The sequence below is a fragment of the Oryza sativa genome, chromosome 6 (assembly GCF_034140825.1).
Source record: "Oryza sativa Japonica Group chromosome 6, ASM3414082v1".
Lineage (NCBI taxonomy): Eukaryota > Viridiplantae > Streptophyta > Magnoliopsida > Poales > Poaceae > Oryza > Oryza sativa.
The window spans coordinates 4,477,545-4,495,184 of record NC_089040.1 but is presented as its reverse complement, the minus strand read 5'-3'; the positions used below and the strand labels follow the sequence as shown (position 1 = coordinate 4,495,184).

Sequence of the window (17,640 nt, the reverse complement as noted above, 5' to 3'; positions counted from 1 at the left end):
CCACTAGAACAATGTTTGTTTTACACATAGATACAATCTCACTCTCACCTGTTATTTACACAAGACTCAAATAATTATAAAAGAAATAAAAAAATGATAACATCAATGATATAAATCTACAGATAAACATGCAAGGTAAGTTCAATTTACAATAAGAGAAAATAAACAAAAATAATAAAATTAGACAACAAATAGTACGTATAGCGCAAATATTTTTTTCTTCATGTGTAGAGTGAATAGTGGGTGAATAGTACCTGTATTTTTGTAAGTCGGACATGACATTACCAATATGAGTTTCTTTTTTTTTTTGAAAGAGAAACTGTGTGCAAGTACAATGTCATAAGCACCTCAACCTTGAATTGAAAAAAGAGAAGAAACTACATGATATCACCAATATCTACGTGGAAATTAGGCATTTCCTTTTGACAAACCTTGAATCAAACTGAAGCAATGGTGCAGAAGCACACTAGGGAAACTCTTTTTATTTCCTGGTAGGCGTCCACTCGTTTATTAAATGTCACTTAAATGATTAAAGTTTTTTTAAAAAATTAAAAAAAAAGATTAATATGTAATATATCACCTCATAAAACAAGCAATTTTAAATTTAACTTCTTCCAGTTATAACGAAAGTAACAATTTTGACATGAATACGATTTACAGTAGCCGTGTGTTTATAGAGTGGTATATTACATATTAATCTATATTATAATTTATTTTAAATTATTTTAACCGTGTAGTTGATATGTAAAATACGAGTGGACGCCCATGGGATAATTAGAATCCCTCTCCAAGCACACTATTGTCTCTTGGATCCGAGCGTATGCAGTGGTCGTTGTCATCCTCGCAGCAACACTTCCTCCAAGCACCGTCCTTGAGGCGAGCGATCTCCTGCGCCACGTCATCCATGGTGGGCCTCATCGCCGGCACGATCCGAGAGCACGCGACGCCGAGCTCAAGCAGCTCCACCACGACATGCGTCTCATGTCGCGGCGACGTCGCCGCCGAGAGCTCGACGGCGGCGACCACATCGTCGTCCGACGACAAGCGCCTCTTGACCCACTCGTGCAGGCTGTGCCCCTCCTCGGCGATCACCTCCGTCGGCCGCTTCCCGGTGATCATCTCCATTAGCAGCACCCCGAAGCTGTACACGTCGCCTTGCGTCGACGGGTTGCACCCCAATCCATACTCTGCATCAATGGATCAAAAAATCTTAAAACTCGGCTTGGAACGCGGGAATTTTTCTTGATTCCTACTCCCTTCGCACTAAAATAAACCAACCTCGTATTGGACGTGATACATTATAATACGATGAATCTGAACACCTAAACCAACCTCGTACCAAATATGATACATCTAGTATGATAAATTTAGACATCAGCGTGAGATTGACTTATTTTAGAATGGATGGAGCACATGAATTGGGTTGTTTCATATGAAATGATACGACACATCCTAATACGATGAATCTGGACAGCAGTACAAGGTTAGTTAATTTTAGCATGGACGGAGTACATGAATTGTACTGTTTAATATGAAATTATGCGTAGTAAGTTTTGATATGAATTGGACTATTTCTTGTGAAGATACGGGATTGATCGATTACCGGGAGCGATGTAGCCGACGGAGCCTTGGAGCAATCGAGTGATGGAGCTGCGTGGATAAGGAGTGGATGATGCGTCGTCGTCGTCGTCGTCAATGGCGTCTGGATCTTTGGCATCCTCCTGCTGCGCCACCAGCTTCGACACGCCGAAGTCGGAGACGATGGCCGTCATGTCGTCGTCGAGGAGGACGTTGCTGGGCTTGAGGTCGCAGTGGACGACCCCGAACGGCGCGTGGTGGTGCAGGTACGCCATCCCGTCGGCGACGTTGCCTGCGATGCTCAGCAGCAGCTCCAGGTCCAGCCGCCGGTGGGCCTTGGCCGCCGGCTTGCCGCCGGGAGGCGGCGGCGGCGGCGGGTGGATGAGGCCGTCGAGGCTGCCGTTCGCCATGAACGGGAGCACGACCGCCTTGAACTCCGGCGAGCTGCACGCCGTGATCACGCGGATGAGGTTCCGGTGCCGGATGCTCCGCAACACCCGGCACTCCCTCTCGAAGCTGCCGGCGACGACGACATCATCGCCGGCGCGAAGCACCTTCACGGCGACCACCGTGCCGCCGTGGAGAACGCCCCTGTAGACATGGCCGTACCCCCCTTTCCCGATCAGGTTCGCCTCCGAGAAGCCGCCGGTCGCGTCGACGAGCTCGCGGTGTGAGATCCTCGGATGCTCGCTGTTTCTCTCATCCATGACGCCGCCGCTGCTTAGATGTGGACTGACTGAGGTTGTCGTCAACTTCTTCAACCATGTCAACGCCATGGCAGAAACACCGGCAACGACAGCGACGGCGACGGCGACTATGCAGAGGAGGCGCCGGTGGACATGCCTCCTCCGGTCGCATCGAGCCATTCCGGCGATAGACCCGCATAGGCCGGGGTTACCGACGAAGGAGTCATCGGTGAGGTTCGCGAAGGCGCCTTCACCGGACACCTCGCCGGAGAACTTGTTGTAGGAGAAGTTGGCGTACCGGAGCGCCGGCGACGCTTGCAGAGACGGTGGAAGAACGCCGGTGAGGCCATTGGAGGAGACATCAAGGACATGGAGGTTTGGTAGCTTGCCAATGGAGGTTGGCAAGCTACCCTGAAGCGAATTTCCCGACAGATTGATGTACTCCAGCGCGACGCAGCCGGCGATCGTCGCCGGGATCGCGCCGGAGAGGTTGTTCATGGAGAGATCAAGAGCTTCGGTCATTTCCATGTTGCCAATTTGCAGTGGCACATGGCCATCCAAGAGATTGTTAGAGAGGTTGAGATACACATGGAAGTTTCCTAGCACTGTAATTTCTGAAGGAATCTGGCCTGTCAGCTTATTGTAAGAAAGATCCAATATCAGGCTGCAATTGAGGCCAGGTGGTATGGTTCCTGACAGCATGTTGTGGTGAAGAACAAGGTGATCCAATTGAGTTAGGTTGGATAATGACTCTGGTAGTGTGCCTTGGAGCTTATTCTGAGACAGGTTAATGGTCTCTAAACGCTGGCTTTCGCCGACGGATCTCGGTATTTCGCCGACGATCTGATTGTTCGACAGGTCTAGTAGCGCGAGCCGCGGCGGCCGGAGTATCTCCGGCGGGATCGGCCCTTCCAGCATGTTGCCAAACAAGCACAATTCTGTCAGGTTGACAAGGTTTCCGATGGCCGGAGGAATTTTACCGACGAACTCGTTGCCACTCAGGAAAAGCGAGGAGAGGTTGGCCGACGACACGTTGCCGATGATCGCCGGGATCTCTCCGCCGACGCCGGCCGACGCGACGCCGAGCTCCAGCAAGCCGGTGCAGTTCACCAGGGAGGAGAAGAACGGCACGAGGTTGGTGTTGCCATCGCTGCTGGAGAAATGGTTGTGCGAGAGGTAGAGGAAGACGAGGCTCGGCATGCTGCCGAACATCTCCGGCGGAAGCTCGCCGGAGAGGGAGTTGTCCTGGAGGAGCAGCCACCGGAGATCCGTGCAGTTGGACAGCGCCGGCGGGATCACGCCGGAGAGCGCGTTGCCGAAGAGGCTGAGCTGCCTCAGCGCCGGGAGGCCGCGGCACCGCGGCCGGAGGGGGATGTCGCCGGTGAGGGAGTTGCCGCTCATGCCGATGAAGGTCAGGCCGGAGCAGTTGCAGAAGACGGCCTCCGGGATGCCGCCGGCGAGGCCGTTGCCGTCGAGGGTGAGGTAGGTGACGCTCGTCAGGCGGCCGAGCGCCTCCGGGATCTGGCCGCCGAGGAGGTTGTAGTGGAGGCTCAGCTCCCTCAGCCGCGGCAGCGCGCCGAGCTCCGGCGGGACGCCGCCGGCGAGGTGGTTCCCGTCGAGATACAGCCTCTCGAGCATGGAGAGGTTGGCGATCGCCGGAGAGATGACGCCGGCGAGGTTGGAGTTCGACAGGAGCAGCCCGGTCACGCGCCCGGAGCGATTGTCACATCTGACGCCCGTCCAGTTGCACATGGCAGCAGCCGGGGAGCCCCAGTCGGAGAGGTTGCCATGGACGCCGGAGCTGAAGGAGAGGAGCGCCGCGCGGTCGGTGGCGGCGGTGGAAGCAGCGGGTGGAGCATGGCCGGAGATAGCAACCACGGCGATGGCGGAGAGGATGGCGAGGAACCTAGGCATTGTCAACGGGGTTACGAGGATGTGCATGCATGCATGGATCAAATCAAGATAGTAGGTTATATTAGTGCCTAATTAACCTGTGCTACTAATTGCTTTGGAGTGTAGAATGAGTGAATGACAGCTCTAGCTTAGATATGGGGACCAGCTAACCTTCCAGTTCTGAAGAGAGGCTATGGCTAATGACAGATATTTATAGATGGTATATTGGTATATGAGCAGTGTTTGCAATTTCGGAATGAAATTTTGGAAATTTTTTAAATATCGGTAATTTCACTCCCCACATGCAAGCACATATCTCGCTCGAAATTTTCGGTTTTTTTCTAAAGTTTTGTGAATTTGTTTAAAGTTTATTCAAATTCGTCAAATTTTCAAAAAAAAAAATCGGCCAAAAAATACCAAAATTTACAAAATTTCGGTGATTTCAGTTCATTCGGCCCCCACCAGTAAAAACCCCTGTTTCAAAATTGCGAAATTGCAAACCCTGTATAGGAGAAATTTCATTCCGGCTTCGGTTAGCCCAGAGCTGATTATAAGCTCTAATAGTTTATCAAAATAATTTATAGATAGAATTTTATGGATGTATCCTTAACGACTTAATAGTTAATGCTGAAAAAGGAAGTACGTTAAAACACCCTAAAATTAACTCCAAATTAAGTTTTAAAATTTCAATTTTGATAGCGTTTTATTTTCAAATGATGGACCCCTAGGTACAGTAAGTGCAAGCTGAAGAGCAATGTTGGATGAATGGTGAGATGGAGGGAAAGCTTTATTGGGTCGGTCAACTGGGTCCTACCAGCCGTTGAATTGAAGGGTCAATGCTTTCTTGCCATCAAATTTTCACTCAACGATTAGGCTGGATAGTGGATAGTGGATAATGGCAAATCTGTGATTGATTAATTAATGGGATGATCATGTCAGGTGATTGGACAAAATTGAACCGCATGCGAATGGCGATGCTTTTTTCTTTTTCTTTTTCTTTTTTGTCTGTGAGCAAGAAAAGCATCGTCCAACGCATTACACATTTTTGTTGGTGTACTTTACTCCCTTACCAAGTTACCATTTAAAATTTTAACACCATCCCATGGTACACACCAGAATGAACAAGTGTGGGAACAATTCAATTTTCTATGAATTTGGAAATGTTCCCATATTCCAAACAATCATATAAATAAATAAACCTATACAAAGAATCAAAAGTGCCAAATATAACGATGCAATGTCCAATGCTGTGGTGCTGCCAGAGAGTTCTATGTAGGACAGTACGAGTATCAATGATTCCATGTACAGCCCAAAACCTGAGTACCAATTTACTCACTTTGTCTCGAAATAAACCAACCTTAAAATAGAATCAGATATAAAGTATGTCCAGATTTGTTGTCACATCCTAATACGAGGGTTAATTTATTTTGACACAGAGGGAGTATGATAGAGCAAAAATGATGACATAGTGATGATATATATGGTTGGATGTAGAGGCCAGGTAAAAAAATGCCCTTATCTAAAAAAAGTGATGATATATGCGCCTCAAAGTAGATTCTGACGACACCCACAACAACGGATACTTCCTTCGTACCTCCGTACCAGAAAAAAAACTAACTTCTAATGCTGCAACAGAAGTGCTTTTTTTAAGCACGGAGGGAGTATTAAGGAACAAATGCATTGGAATGTAACTTCACGAAAATATATGGAACAAAAAGGATGCTGCAACAGAGACGGTTACAGGGGCCAGATAAGCTTACAGATTTGATATCCTATAAGTCTCATGTTACAACTATATACGTGCACATATATATAACCGGTGAGTAATTTTACACAAGAAAAAAATGATATATAATCAAGTAAAACTCTAATTATGAGGCAAGGCATATGTACAGAAGAGCTTAGCTGAAGTGTGACCTCTAGTACTTATGCCGCAAGGAGTTTCTGGATGTCCTTCTGCAAGAGATGTATATAAAGAAGACTGTGAGCAACGGGGAATGGCACAATGCATTAAACAGAATAATGCGGCACAAGTGATTTGGAATATTATAACCAAAAGAGGGTTCAGGGATGTGCATCTCAACCAAATGCATAAACTTTTATATGGAAAGCACTTGAAATAATTCAAAGGTAATTAGTACATTTAGCAAAGCTATCTTCATGACACTAAAATATAGCATGAAAATTGGCCGAAAGTAAAATAGTGAATCGATTCAATAATAAGAAAAATTGACTTGTGACTGATGGACTCTGGCTTTCCACTCTGTGATGATAACACAACGCAATTACATGTGACAATGCACCTAGTACTGCAAATTGGTATATTTTTATACCAAAGCAAGCACCATGAGTCTAAAGCTCCATATTTGATGAAATGGCTACAGTTTAGGGATATATCCTTTAACGGTTAGTACCATCTGAAGTTCTGAACCACATTATCTATTTGCAGCTTGCATTCCAACTGAGCAACTCTCAACTGAGTTCTGGGACTATATTAAAGCAAATAGCCAATAGAGCCCATGCAAACTCCATAGGCAGCCTCAGGCCATCTGGGCTCTGGTGCAAATAGGTATATCTAAGGGCTCCCCAACACTATTGTAAGACCGTCAGATCAGTGCTCTAGTGTTCATTTTTGTTAGACCTGGAAAGGTCAATAATTAGGTGGACGCCAACAACACACCAAGGGACTGTATCCATTAATTCTTAATATAATAATGAGGTAATGACTTTTTAGTAATGTCAACTCTTACTAAAGAGGAAAAAAAATTCTAGATTGAATCTTTACAGCTGGGGAAAATTGGCATAGAAATATATATTACGACAATGGCATGGTTCAAAGAGATTTGCACAATATCTTGCAACCACTATTAGGGCTGCCTCACCATCAGTACCTAGGTACACAAAAAAATATGCAAAACATGCTTGCTTCTTTCCAAAAGTATGCATACATGGTAGGCTCACAAAGGCTAGTCCATTAATCTTCTTACAAATGCAGTGTAACATATGTTGGGAATCTTAGTAGAGACAGATAACTGAAGTTAGTAAGGTTACAATACATATTGATAGATATGAATTATTTCATTGATCTTCAAAGTTGTACAGAAAAAAATATATTTCGAGAACTCAATCTGGCAAACCAAGCGAATACAATAAAGCAAGGGTGTTATGATAAAGGCAGAAACAAAATTCACCTCAATCTGGAATGGTGAAGTTGTAGGTGGGTATCTCTCAACAACTTTTCCAGTTTTGTCCACCAAGAACTTCTCAAAATTCCATTTCACAAGATCACCCAAAAATCCTCCAGCACTCGACTTAAGAAACTTATAAATAGGGGCTGTGTTAGGCCCGTTGACATCAACCTGCCATTGCACGTACAAGCACAGAAATGCATCATGCATTCATATACTATTAATTGGCAGGAAATATTGAGCCAATCGCTTCTTACAATGGAGTTAACATACCTTGTCAAAAATAGGAAATTCAGCTTTAAACCTTGTACAAGCAAACTGCTTAATCTGCGGGTTTGACCCAGGTTCTTGTGCACCAAACTGATTGCAAGGAAATGCAAGAATCTCAAATCCTGCAAAATCAGATGAAGTATTGGACTAAGGTGATATCGCATACAGTATATGAATCCATGTTCATTCCATGCCTACAGAAGCTTTGAAAAAAGAAAATAAAAGAGCCAAGTGTTGTCTAGTTTCTTATGCAATAGCTGAACAATTCAATGCACCAAAACCTAAACCAGTGATTATATTACCTTGAGTCTTGTACTTCTCATAAAGATGAGATAGTTCCGTGTAATTTGCTGTTGTCAGCCCACTGGAATTTAATTTAAAGAACAGCGTGAAGTTTAATGCCAGGTAATGCTGTATAACTTACTATATTAGTATACAGTATATCAGAGGAGCAATGTATTAAGAAAAAATACCACTGAGATGCAACATTAACAATTAGCAGCGCCCTTCCCTTGAACTTGCTAAGCGCAACATCTTTTCCATCAATGTCCTGCACAAAACAGAGCAATTTTGTTCAGGCATGCATCTCAACCTATAATTCTGGCACAATGTGCCCTTGATAGCTGGAGCTGTGACATGTCAATTTGCAGTACAAACCAACAAAGCTTCTGACTGCATTAATCTGATTTGGCTAAATTTCAATCACGTTCAACGACACATCTTTCGGTGATCAATCTATGGTTACAGTTATGTGCACTTATAAGCCTATGACTCAGACAAACCTCAAAAATACCTAGTTACTGAAATTCAGCACATCATTTCTACCTAAGTACCAACAATTCTGATACAGGACGCCCCTGATAGGCGATAGCTGATTTGCTAATGTTATAATGTCATAACATGAGAGGTTGGAAGTGTTCTCAGGATAATTGTATCGCCTTGATGTAATTGTTGAGTTCAATCAAAGCTTCCATTATCTAAAAAAATAATGTCAAAACAGGAGATTTTGTAAATACAACAGCATTCACCTTAATCCGTTTCCATTATCTAAAAAACAAAACAGCATTCACCTGACCCAGCCAATTGCAAACACGTTCAACAACAGAACAAAATTTAAACGATAATCTATCGATATATACGTGCTTCCAAGGTGTACCTACCTCAACAACACTACCAGCCACATCAACCACACACACCGCAACATCCAAATTCTCAAAACCTAACGCGCCTCATGCCCTCACCCATATCCCATCGTCACATCACACGCAACGAATCCAAACTAAAGCGCGGGGGCGGTACCAGTACCAGTACCACGAGGGGCAAAAGGGATCGAAATCACGAGGGCTCGAAATGCCACAACCTTGACGGTGAAGTCGTGGACGCTCTTCCCGGTGGCGGCGGTGGCGTAGGCGACCCCTGGCGCCCACCTCCGCGACGGCGCCGCGACGACGGGCACCGCCGCGCTCCCGTGCGTCGTCGCCGCCCCCCACTGCCGCGCCGGGAGGAGGAAGCGGCCCGCGGAGGCGGAGGCGGAGGCGGGGCGCGTGGCCGGCGCGAGGCAGGTGAAGCGGGCCGCGGCCGCCGCCGTGGTGGTGGTGGTGGACGCCATGTGGCTCGCGCTGGCGTGCGCCGCGTGTGGCTGTGTCGAGGGGAGAGGAGAGGAAGTGGAAGCGAGGCGGCAGGGGTGGTTACTGGTTAGCGTAGTGGTTGCGGCGCCGGATTGGCTCGCGGCGATTCTGGTTAAGGAGCGGGGGAATTTTTGTGGATACGGCCCTGAGGAAGAACAGATTTCTGGAATAGTATTTGTGCTGCATTAGATTTGCTCCTTTTGTTTTTTTTTTTGAGAAAATGATATAGGAGTACGAGATTTTTGGATTGAATGCTACGTTAAGATATACTAAAAATCCAAGAGATACTCCCTAAGATCATTAATATTTAATTTTTATAACATGATTTAGTTAATTTTTATGATCAAATATTTATGACCAAAAGACTGAACAACAGTTTCTCCTGGGTTGTTTGTCGATATGATGGATGCATGAAGCTGTGGACCAAAGACTATCTGTGTTTAAGAGGTTAACCTTGTGAGCTCCATACCATTATTCGAGAAATTTAACATTGAGGGGTTATTTGGTTGAAAACCACAATATATCATAATTTGCCACATATTAAGTGAGGCAGGTTCGATTATATTAGTTATGTGTTTAGTTCATAACCACACTTCACATATTTTTTTTATCCATTAAATTAGTCATTAGTCAATGACTAAAAAAAGTGTGGCAAGGTTATCTCTTGCTAACTAGTTTTGCTAGGCTCCAGCTCCAGCTCCACCCCTCATAGAGCTGGAGCTGTGACAAACATATCCTAAAGTGTGGCTTTAAGGGGCTGCTTGGTTACTAACAAAAATTTGCCTCAATTTACCACAAGTATGGCAAGTAGAATTGACTAAGTTAGTATAGTGTTTGGTTCTAGCCACAAGTTAGTCATGCCAAATTTGTTGGCCAGATCTTAGGTAAGTTAGCTTAAACTCTATGACAACTCTAAGTACAACCCCTTAATTTGCCATCCGCATTCGAAATTGTGCGCATAGTCTTTCCTTCCAAAAGTTTGGACCATATCCAAATTGTAGGAACCCCAAGGGTGTTACGTGGAAAAGAGGCGGGTGTTGTTTAGCTGGTGCTGTGGGCTGGTGGGGAAGCGGACACGTGAAATGCTGCGGGACCTCGCGCGCGTTGCAGCGTTGGGCGGGTGTTGGTCATTTTCAGTGGGAGAGCCTCCGCGCATGGGTAGAACGTAGAACAAATTGTCACCAGGCAATTGTCACCATCTTTTTAGGTGGTGTTTGGATCCAGGGTCTTTAACTTTAGTCTCTATATTTAGATACTAATTTAGAGTATTAAATATAGACTACTTGCAAAACTAATTACATAAATAAAAGCTAATTTGTGAGACAATTTTTTTAAGCCTAATTAATCAATAATTAGTGAATATTTACTGTAGCATCACATAGGCTAATTATGGATTAATTAGGCTCAATAGATTCGTCTCGCGAATTAGTCCAAGATTATGGATGAGTTTTATTAATAGTCTACGTTTAATATTTATAATTAGAGTCCAAACATCTGATGTGATAGGGACTTGAAAAGTTTTAGTCCCACGCCTTATCCGCTTCGTTGCAACGTCCAGAGTCTTGCATTTATTAAGGCCCCTGGAGCTGTAGTACTACTGTTTTCTTTTTCCCTTTTATTTTTTGCCCATTTTTTGTGGTGGCACATGGTTCGTTTGCCGTCGCTCTGGACTGCTTAATCCTTTGGAATGTGATAGTTTGGAGGGTACCCCATAAACCATTTTGTAGGAGGTTTATAAGAAGGTCAACATCTTTTTTTAAGACGCATGCGAGCTTTCACTTAACGTGTGCTTGTTGGTTTATCAGCTAGAGACACTAATAATTTTTTGAAACTTAGTTTTAAAGGATTTTATGATTTTTATTAACATAGTCTATTTTTCAGCGTTAGTTTCTGAAAAGCAAATTGTTTTTTTAGTGGCTTTGTTCGTACTTATCCAAATGGTATCCATTCTACTAGGGTCCAAATAGCAGTACGAGCTACTTTTTCATTTTTCGTTTTCAAACCGTTTAACAGTGTATTTTTTAAAAAACAAATCTATTTTTTAAATTTGTATATCTAATACTCCCCTTTCCACTTTATATTATAACTTTATAAGTCGTTTGACTTTTTTTTCCAGTTGACCTAATTTATAGAAAAATATAGTACTCCATGCTATCAAAACAAACATATTTCAATGTTAAAATTTAACAGAACTAATTTAATATTTTAGAAGTTGCTAAATATTTTTAAATTTGTTTAAACTTAACAATTTTTTTTTAAAAAACACTTCAATATGAAACTGAGGGATCGAGGGAGTAACTTGATTAATCCGTACGTCTATCAACTCAGCCCGAAACGCTGGATCGAACCCCTCTACAAGTCCACATTCATCTTGACCATCCATCTCCGATCGGACGGTCGATCATCCATGTTACACTGAAGTTTGAACCTGACGAGACCACCCATCGTCTCCCTCCCTCACCGCCGCGCGTGTCGATGCCTCCTCCGCGCCGCCGCCCGCCCTCCGCCGCCGACGCCGCCGCCCTCCGCCGCCCCTACCTCCGCCTCGTCGCGCTCTCCTCCACGCTCCGCCACCTCGACCAGATCCTCGCCGTCTCCCTCGCCTCCGGCCACTACCCGCTCGACCCCGCCCCGGCCACCTCCCTCCTCCTCCGCTACGCCTCGCTCCGCGCCCCCACCGGCCACCTCCTCCGCCTCTTCCGCGGCTTCCCCCGCCCCGACCGGTTCCTCCGCAACGCGCTCCTCCGCTCCCTCCCGTCGCTCCGCCCCCGCCTCCTCTTCCCCTGCCCCGACTCCTTCTCCTTCGCGTTCGCCGCCACCTCGCTCGCCGCCTTGTGCTCCCGTGGAGGCGGCGCCGCGTCGTCTTCCGCGGCGCGCGCGCTGCACGCGCTCGCTGTGGCTGCGGGCTACGCGGCGGACACGTTCGTGGCGTCCGCATTGGCCAAGCTGTACTTCGTGCTGTCCAGGGTCGACCATGCACGCAAGGTGTTCGACACGGTGCCTTCGCCGGATACCGTCCTGTGGAACACGCTGCTGGCTGGGCTTTCCGGTTCGGAGGCCGTGGAGTCATTCGCGCGGATGGTGTGTGATGGGTCGGTGCGGCCTGACGCGACCACGCTGGCTTCCGTCCTGCCAGCCGCGGCGGAGGTGGCAGATGTAACAATGGGAAGGTGCGTGCATTCGTTCGCAGAGAAATGCGGGTTGGCAGAGCATGAGCATGTTCTTACCGGGCTCATCTCGCTGTACTCCAAGTGCGGGGATGTGGAATCAGCACGGTGTCTCTTTGACATGATGGAGAAGCCAGATTTAGTTGCCTACAATGCTTTAATCTCTGGTTATTCTGTGAATGGCATGGTTGGTTCATCAGTTAATCTCTTTACTGAGTTGATGACCCTGGGGTTGTGGCCAAACTCGAGCACACTGGTGGCACTGATTCCAGTGCACAGTCCATTTGGGCATGATCTGCTTGCTCAATGTTTACATGGATTTGTCCTCAAGTCTGGGTTTACTGCCAATTCTCCAGTGTCAACAGCAATTACAACTTTGCACTGTAGGTTAAATGATATGGAGTCTGCAAGAAAGGCCTTTGATACGATGCCAGAGAAGACCATGGAATCATGGAATGCAATGATATCAGGGTATGCTCAGAATGGCTTGACAGAGATGGCAGTGGCACTCTTTGAGCAAATGGTGAAGCTTAATGTGCGACCGAATCCAATCACAATCTCAAGCACTCTTTCCGCATGTGCACAGCTTGGAGCTTTGTCCCTGGGGAAGTGGCTGCACAGGATTATCACTGAGGAGGACTTGGAGCCCAATGTCTATGTCATGACAGCGCTCATCGACATGTATGCAAAATGTGGAAGCATTTCTGAAGCTCGGAGAATCTTCAACACTATGGATAACAAGAATGTGGTCTCGTGGAATGCAATGATAGCTGGATATGGCCTTCATGGCCAAGGTGCTGAAGCTTTGAAGCTCTACAAGGACATGCTGGATGCACATCTTCTTCCAACAAGTGCTACCTTCCTGTCAGTACTCTATGCATGCAGCCATGGAGGGTTGGTTGAGGAAGGGTGGAAAGTTTTCCGGTCAATGACCGATGATTATGCGATCAATCCAGGTATTGAGCACTGCACATGCATGGTGGACCTCCTTGGCAGAGCTGGCCAGCTCAAGGAGGCTTTTGAGCTCATCTCTGAATTCCCCAAGAGCGCTGTCGGACCTGGCGTATGGGGGGCATTGCTTGGCGCTTGCATGGTTCATAAGGATAGTGATCTTGCAAAATTGGCCTCCCAGAAGTTATTCGAACTTGATCCAGAAAACAGCGGCTACTATGTTCTGCTCTCTAATCTGCACACATCCAAGAAGCAATACTCTGAAGCAGCTGTGGTAAGGCAGGAGGCAAAGAGCAGGAAGCTGGTAAAAACACCAGGGTATACTCTAATCGAGATAGGCAATAAGCCACATGTTTTCATGGCCGGTGACCGTGCCCACCCACAGTCTGAGGCCATCTATTCGTATTTGGAGAAGCTAACTGCAAAGATGATTGAGGCTGGATACCGACCAGAGACAGAGGCAGCATTGTATGATGTCGAGGAGGAAGAGAAGGAGCACATGGTGAAAGTGCATAGCGAAAAGTTGGCAATTGCCTTTGGATTACTCAGTACTGAACCGGGGACGGAAATCAGGATCATAAAGAATCTTAGGGTGTGCCTAGACTGCCACAACGCCACCAAGTTCATATCCAAGGTGACACAGAGGCTGATTGTGGTTAGGGATGCTTCACGGTTTCATCATTTCAGAGATGGGGTTTGCTCCTGTGGAGATTACTGGTGATTCAATTCAGCTGAATGAAGTGCCTCTGGTCCCGAGCATATGATTGACTTATTCTGGTGATGAAAGAAACGATCGTCTCTTACTCTTTGGAAGAGTATCTGAGCCACTGGGATCAAGAATTGCAACCATAGAAAGCCAATTTTCATTGGACCAGGAGAATTTCAGAACTGACCGATAAACTAACATAGCAGGTTACAGATTCAATTTCGTAGTGTTGGAACAAGCACATTTGTAATGCATCACAAAGTGAATCTTTTGCCAATTGGCCATTGGCGTTGGATTTAAATGGCATAACTTGACTTAGGAAGAGGAAAACAGTATGTCAGTCTATGCCTCTATAAGTGTTTCTCTCGCCAGTAGAATGATGAGAGAAGTCATCTCACGAACTACGAGGGAAACACAAGCTTTGTAACAGTCTGCAAGTGCCCAATAGGATGGTGAAAGAAGTCACAAAAAAATTACTCCAGGTCAAATGCGATCTATATCAGTTGCTTGCTTTTCCTTTAACAAATCTACACCTATACATTTTATGCCTAACATGCTGAAAGGACTGCAGTATCTCAGCATCGATTGTGCTCCGTTTGCTTTTGGGGTTTCGTTGTCTTGATCATTTGAAAATTCTTCAGCAGATGGGCGATAAGTGCATCTCCAGTTCTCTATATGCATGTTCACTTGTGTCAACTATCGGCTTCTATGCCCATTCCAACTGCTTCAAGGTTCACATGCATCCTGATGAATAGAAGATGGGCAGGTTGCTTCAATGCTTTGAACTTTGAAGCTTTGTATCAATCTTGAGACAAATTTGATGGTTGTGATAGTGCATGTACATAATCAAACTTGTACATGTGGGAAAACAGTTCTTGCAGATGGGTGTCATCTTTCCAACTAGAAGCCTTCCTGTTGCAATTGGACACAGTTATATTAGCGTCTTTCAAGCAATATTACTATATTTGTGAAATATAGTCAATTTATATTATTGTGCAGTAGTAGCAGGAGCCAAATATTTATCTTTGAACTGTAAGTATGAAGAAATGATTGTTTAAGTAGCTTGGTTGATCAAAAGATTAAGAGTAATGTATGAGAAATGTCGATGACTGTTAGGCTTCCTGAGAGAGGAGATAACTTCCAAACTAAATGAGAAGCAAGACTACTTGTTCCTACCTAGTCCATCGGTGCTTGGCTGCTTGTAGTTAGACTCTGTAGACCATTCAATTTGTGAAAGTGACATTTTTGGAGCTCAATGGGGATAATAATGGATCTTCAATTCTTCATGAGCTGGTACACATAACTTCCATGCATTCACAAGGAATTGTGCACTCCATACAGAGAGTATTACTGCCTTATTCTCGTTCTGCTTCTTTGGTAATCCTTCACCAGTATAATATTTTTGCACATCTAAAAACTTCTTGCTTTCATGTTACCACTGCCATATGTCCTCAACAGTGCATATAGATGTTACCAAACACCAAATGATACAGCTCCATGGTCTTTTCTATTTTGCAAGCACCTCTGTGTCGTCATCATCCATTTTCATGCCCCACGGAGCTGCATCCAGGCAGTTTCACGAGTCCCTGTTCCTGCATCCATCTCCTGATGGTTTGAGATTTATCCCACCTTCCATACGAGGTGTACAAGTTGGACATCAGCACATAAAAATCTGGTGTTTCAGGATGAAGTGCTGCCATCTTCTTGATGGCTTCTTCTCCAAACTCTAACCTGGAATGTAGCTTGCACCCATGGAGAAAGGATCCCCAGACACTAATTCCTGCTTTGATTGGCATATTCTGTATGAACTCCAATGCTTCCTCCAGATTTCCGGCACGGGCCATCACATCAACCATACATGCATAGTGCTTCATGGAAGGGGTGATGTTAAAATGTCGTGCCATGCTATCAAAATACTCCTTTCCTGCAGTAACCATTCCAGTATGGCTGCAAGCGGAAAGTATGCTTGTGAACACTACTTCATTCGGGTGGATATTTTCTTTCAGCATTTCATTGAAAAGATCGATAGAACCAGCTGAATCACCCTGCATGCCATAACCGCCAATCATTGCAGACCAAGTGACAGAATTACGGTCAGTCATATCATTGAAAACCCTCTGAGCAGATGGGAGATCAGCACACTTGCTGTACAGGTTCAGCAGAGCAGTATTGACATAGATATTGGACATAAATGCATATTTTATCGCATAAGTATGAAAACCTTTACCAATATGCAGATCTGCCAAGCATACGCAAGCTGACAAGGCATTCACCACAGAGATGGCATCAGGTGATATACCCTGCATCCTCATCCGGTTGAATAGTACCAGTGATTCATTGGCCATCCCATTCTCAGAGTAGCCTGCCATCATTGAATTCCATGCGACAACATCCTTGATCAAAATCCTTCCAAATATGCTGTTAGCTTCTGGCAAAGCTTGACATTTTGCATACATATCGACAAGTGCATTCCTGACCACATCAGATTCCATCGTTCCCAACTTAACCCCTATAGCATGAACAGATCTTCCCAGGGGTAAGTGGCGTAACTGAGCAGAAGCGGAAATAACAGTGGCTATGGTAACTGAATTGGGAACAATGCTCACGAATTTCTTGTGAAGAAAAAGCTGTAGTGCATCAAGAGGCCTCTTATTCTGTGTGTACCCAACAATCATCGCCGTCCACAAAACAATGTCAACAAACTCGAGCTCATCAAACACACGTCGAGCATCCTCTACTTTCTCGCACTTGGCATACATATCTAGCAGAGAGGCACTGATGAAAGAGTTAGTAGATAACCCGTATTTGATAACTGATCCATGGATCCACCTCCCTTGGTGCAAACCACCGAGCATGGCGCAAGCCGCAAGAACACTCACCATAGTGTATTCGCTCGGATGCACATTGTCTTGTCTCATCTCATTAAACAGAACCAATCCTTCTTCAGCTATACCATTCTGGATGGAACCGCTCAGCATCGACGTCCACGACACCACATTCCGTTCAGGAACTCTATCGAACACCTTCCGGGCGTTCTCCAGGTCTCCAGCTTTCGCATACATGTCGACCAAGCTGTTCATCACGAATCCATCCGCGCCGCCGGCTTTGACGACGTCGCAGTGCAGCCTCCTCCCGTACCGGAAGTCCGCCGACCTGACGCAGGCCTTGAGCGCGAGGGACAGCACGACGTCGGCCTGCGCCGCCGCGGGGCACCGCCGCCTCATGTCCCGGTGGAGCGCGACGGCGTCGGCGTGGCTCCCCGCGTCGACGAGCCACCCGAGCATGACCCTGTAGGCGTACGCGTCCGGGCGGGGCGTCCCGTCGAGCACCCCGCGCGCGGAGGCGAGGTCGCCGAGCGCCGCGTAGCAGCTGAGCAGCTTGGTGCGGGCGCGGATGCCGCGGAGGAGGCCGCTCGTGAGGAGGAGGAGGCGCCCGTGGAGCGCGCGCAGGGAGCGGAGGGTCCCGCATGCCGGGAGGAGGAGGACGAGAGCGGAGGCGTCGCGGGGAGCGGAGGCGCGCGCCAGGTGCTCGACGGAATGCGCGGCCGGCGGGTGCATTGGAGTCTCGGACTCT

The 17,640-nt window shown here is 46.3% G+C and overlaps 4 protein-coding genes across 4 annotated transcripts; 1 reads left to right on the top strand and 3 right to left on the bottom strand.

The window, feature by feature from the left end:
- Positions 1-596: 596 nt before the first annotated feature.
- On the bottom strand, positions 597-4,377 carry LOC9269236 (putative leucine-rich repeat receptor-like serine/threonine-protein kinase At2g24130). The gene is made up of 2 exons (XM_015787447.3): positions 1,604-4,377; positions 597-1,187 (listed from the first exon to the last, which is right to left on the bottom strand). The coding sequence occupies exons 1-2, from the start codon at positions 4,203-4,205 to the stop codon at positions 775-777; spliced, it is 3,015 nt and encodes a 1,004-aa protein (XP_015642933.1). The 5' UTR covers positions 4,206-4,377; the 3' UTR covers positions 597-774.
- Positions 4,378-5,837: 1,460 nt separating this feature from the next.
- LOC4340341 (probable phospholipid hydroperoxide glutathione peroxidase) lies at positions 5,838-9,329 on the bottom strand. Its single transcript, XM_015787450.3, has 6 exons — positions 8,976-9,329; positions 8,089-8,165; positions 7,918-7,979; positions 7,619-7,737; positions 7,349-7,516; positions 5,838-6,113 (listed from the first exon to the last, which is right to left on the bottom strand). The coding sequence occupies exons 1-6, from the start codon at positions 9,222-9,224 to the stop codon at positions 6,084-6,086; spliced, it is 705 nt and encodes a 234-aa protein (XP_015642936.1). The 5' UTR covers positions 9,225-9,329; the 3' UTR covers positions 5,838-6,083.
- Positions 9,330-11,642: 2,313 nt separating this feature from the next.
- Positions 11,643-14,239, top strand: LOC4340340 (pentatricopeptide repeat-containing protein At4g30700). Its single transcript, XM_015787448.3, has one exon. It carries the CDS (start codon positions 11,719-11,721, stop codon positions 14,080-14,082), a length of 2,364 nt encoding a protein of 787 aa, XP_015642934.1. The 5' UTR covers positions 11,643-11,718; the 3' UTR covers positions 14,083-14,239.
- A 590-nt stretch (positions 14,240-14,829) lies between these two features.
- On the bottom strand, positions 14,830-17,640 carry LOC4340339 (pentatricopeptide repeat-containing protein At2g03380, mitochondrial). Its single transcript, XM_015787449.3, has 2 exons — positions 15,244-17,640; positions 14,830-14,979 (listed from the first exon to the last, which is right to left on the bottom strand). The coding sequence occupies exon 1, from the start codon at positions 17,622-17,624 to the stop codon at positions 15,603-15,605; it is 2,022 nt and encodes a 673-aa protein (XP_015642935.1). The 5' UTR covers positions 17,625-17,640; the 3' UTR covers positions 14,830-14,979; positions 15,244-15,602.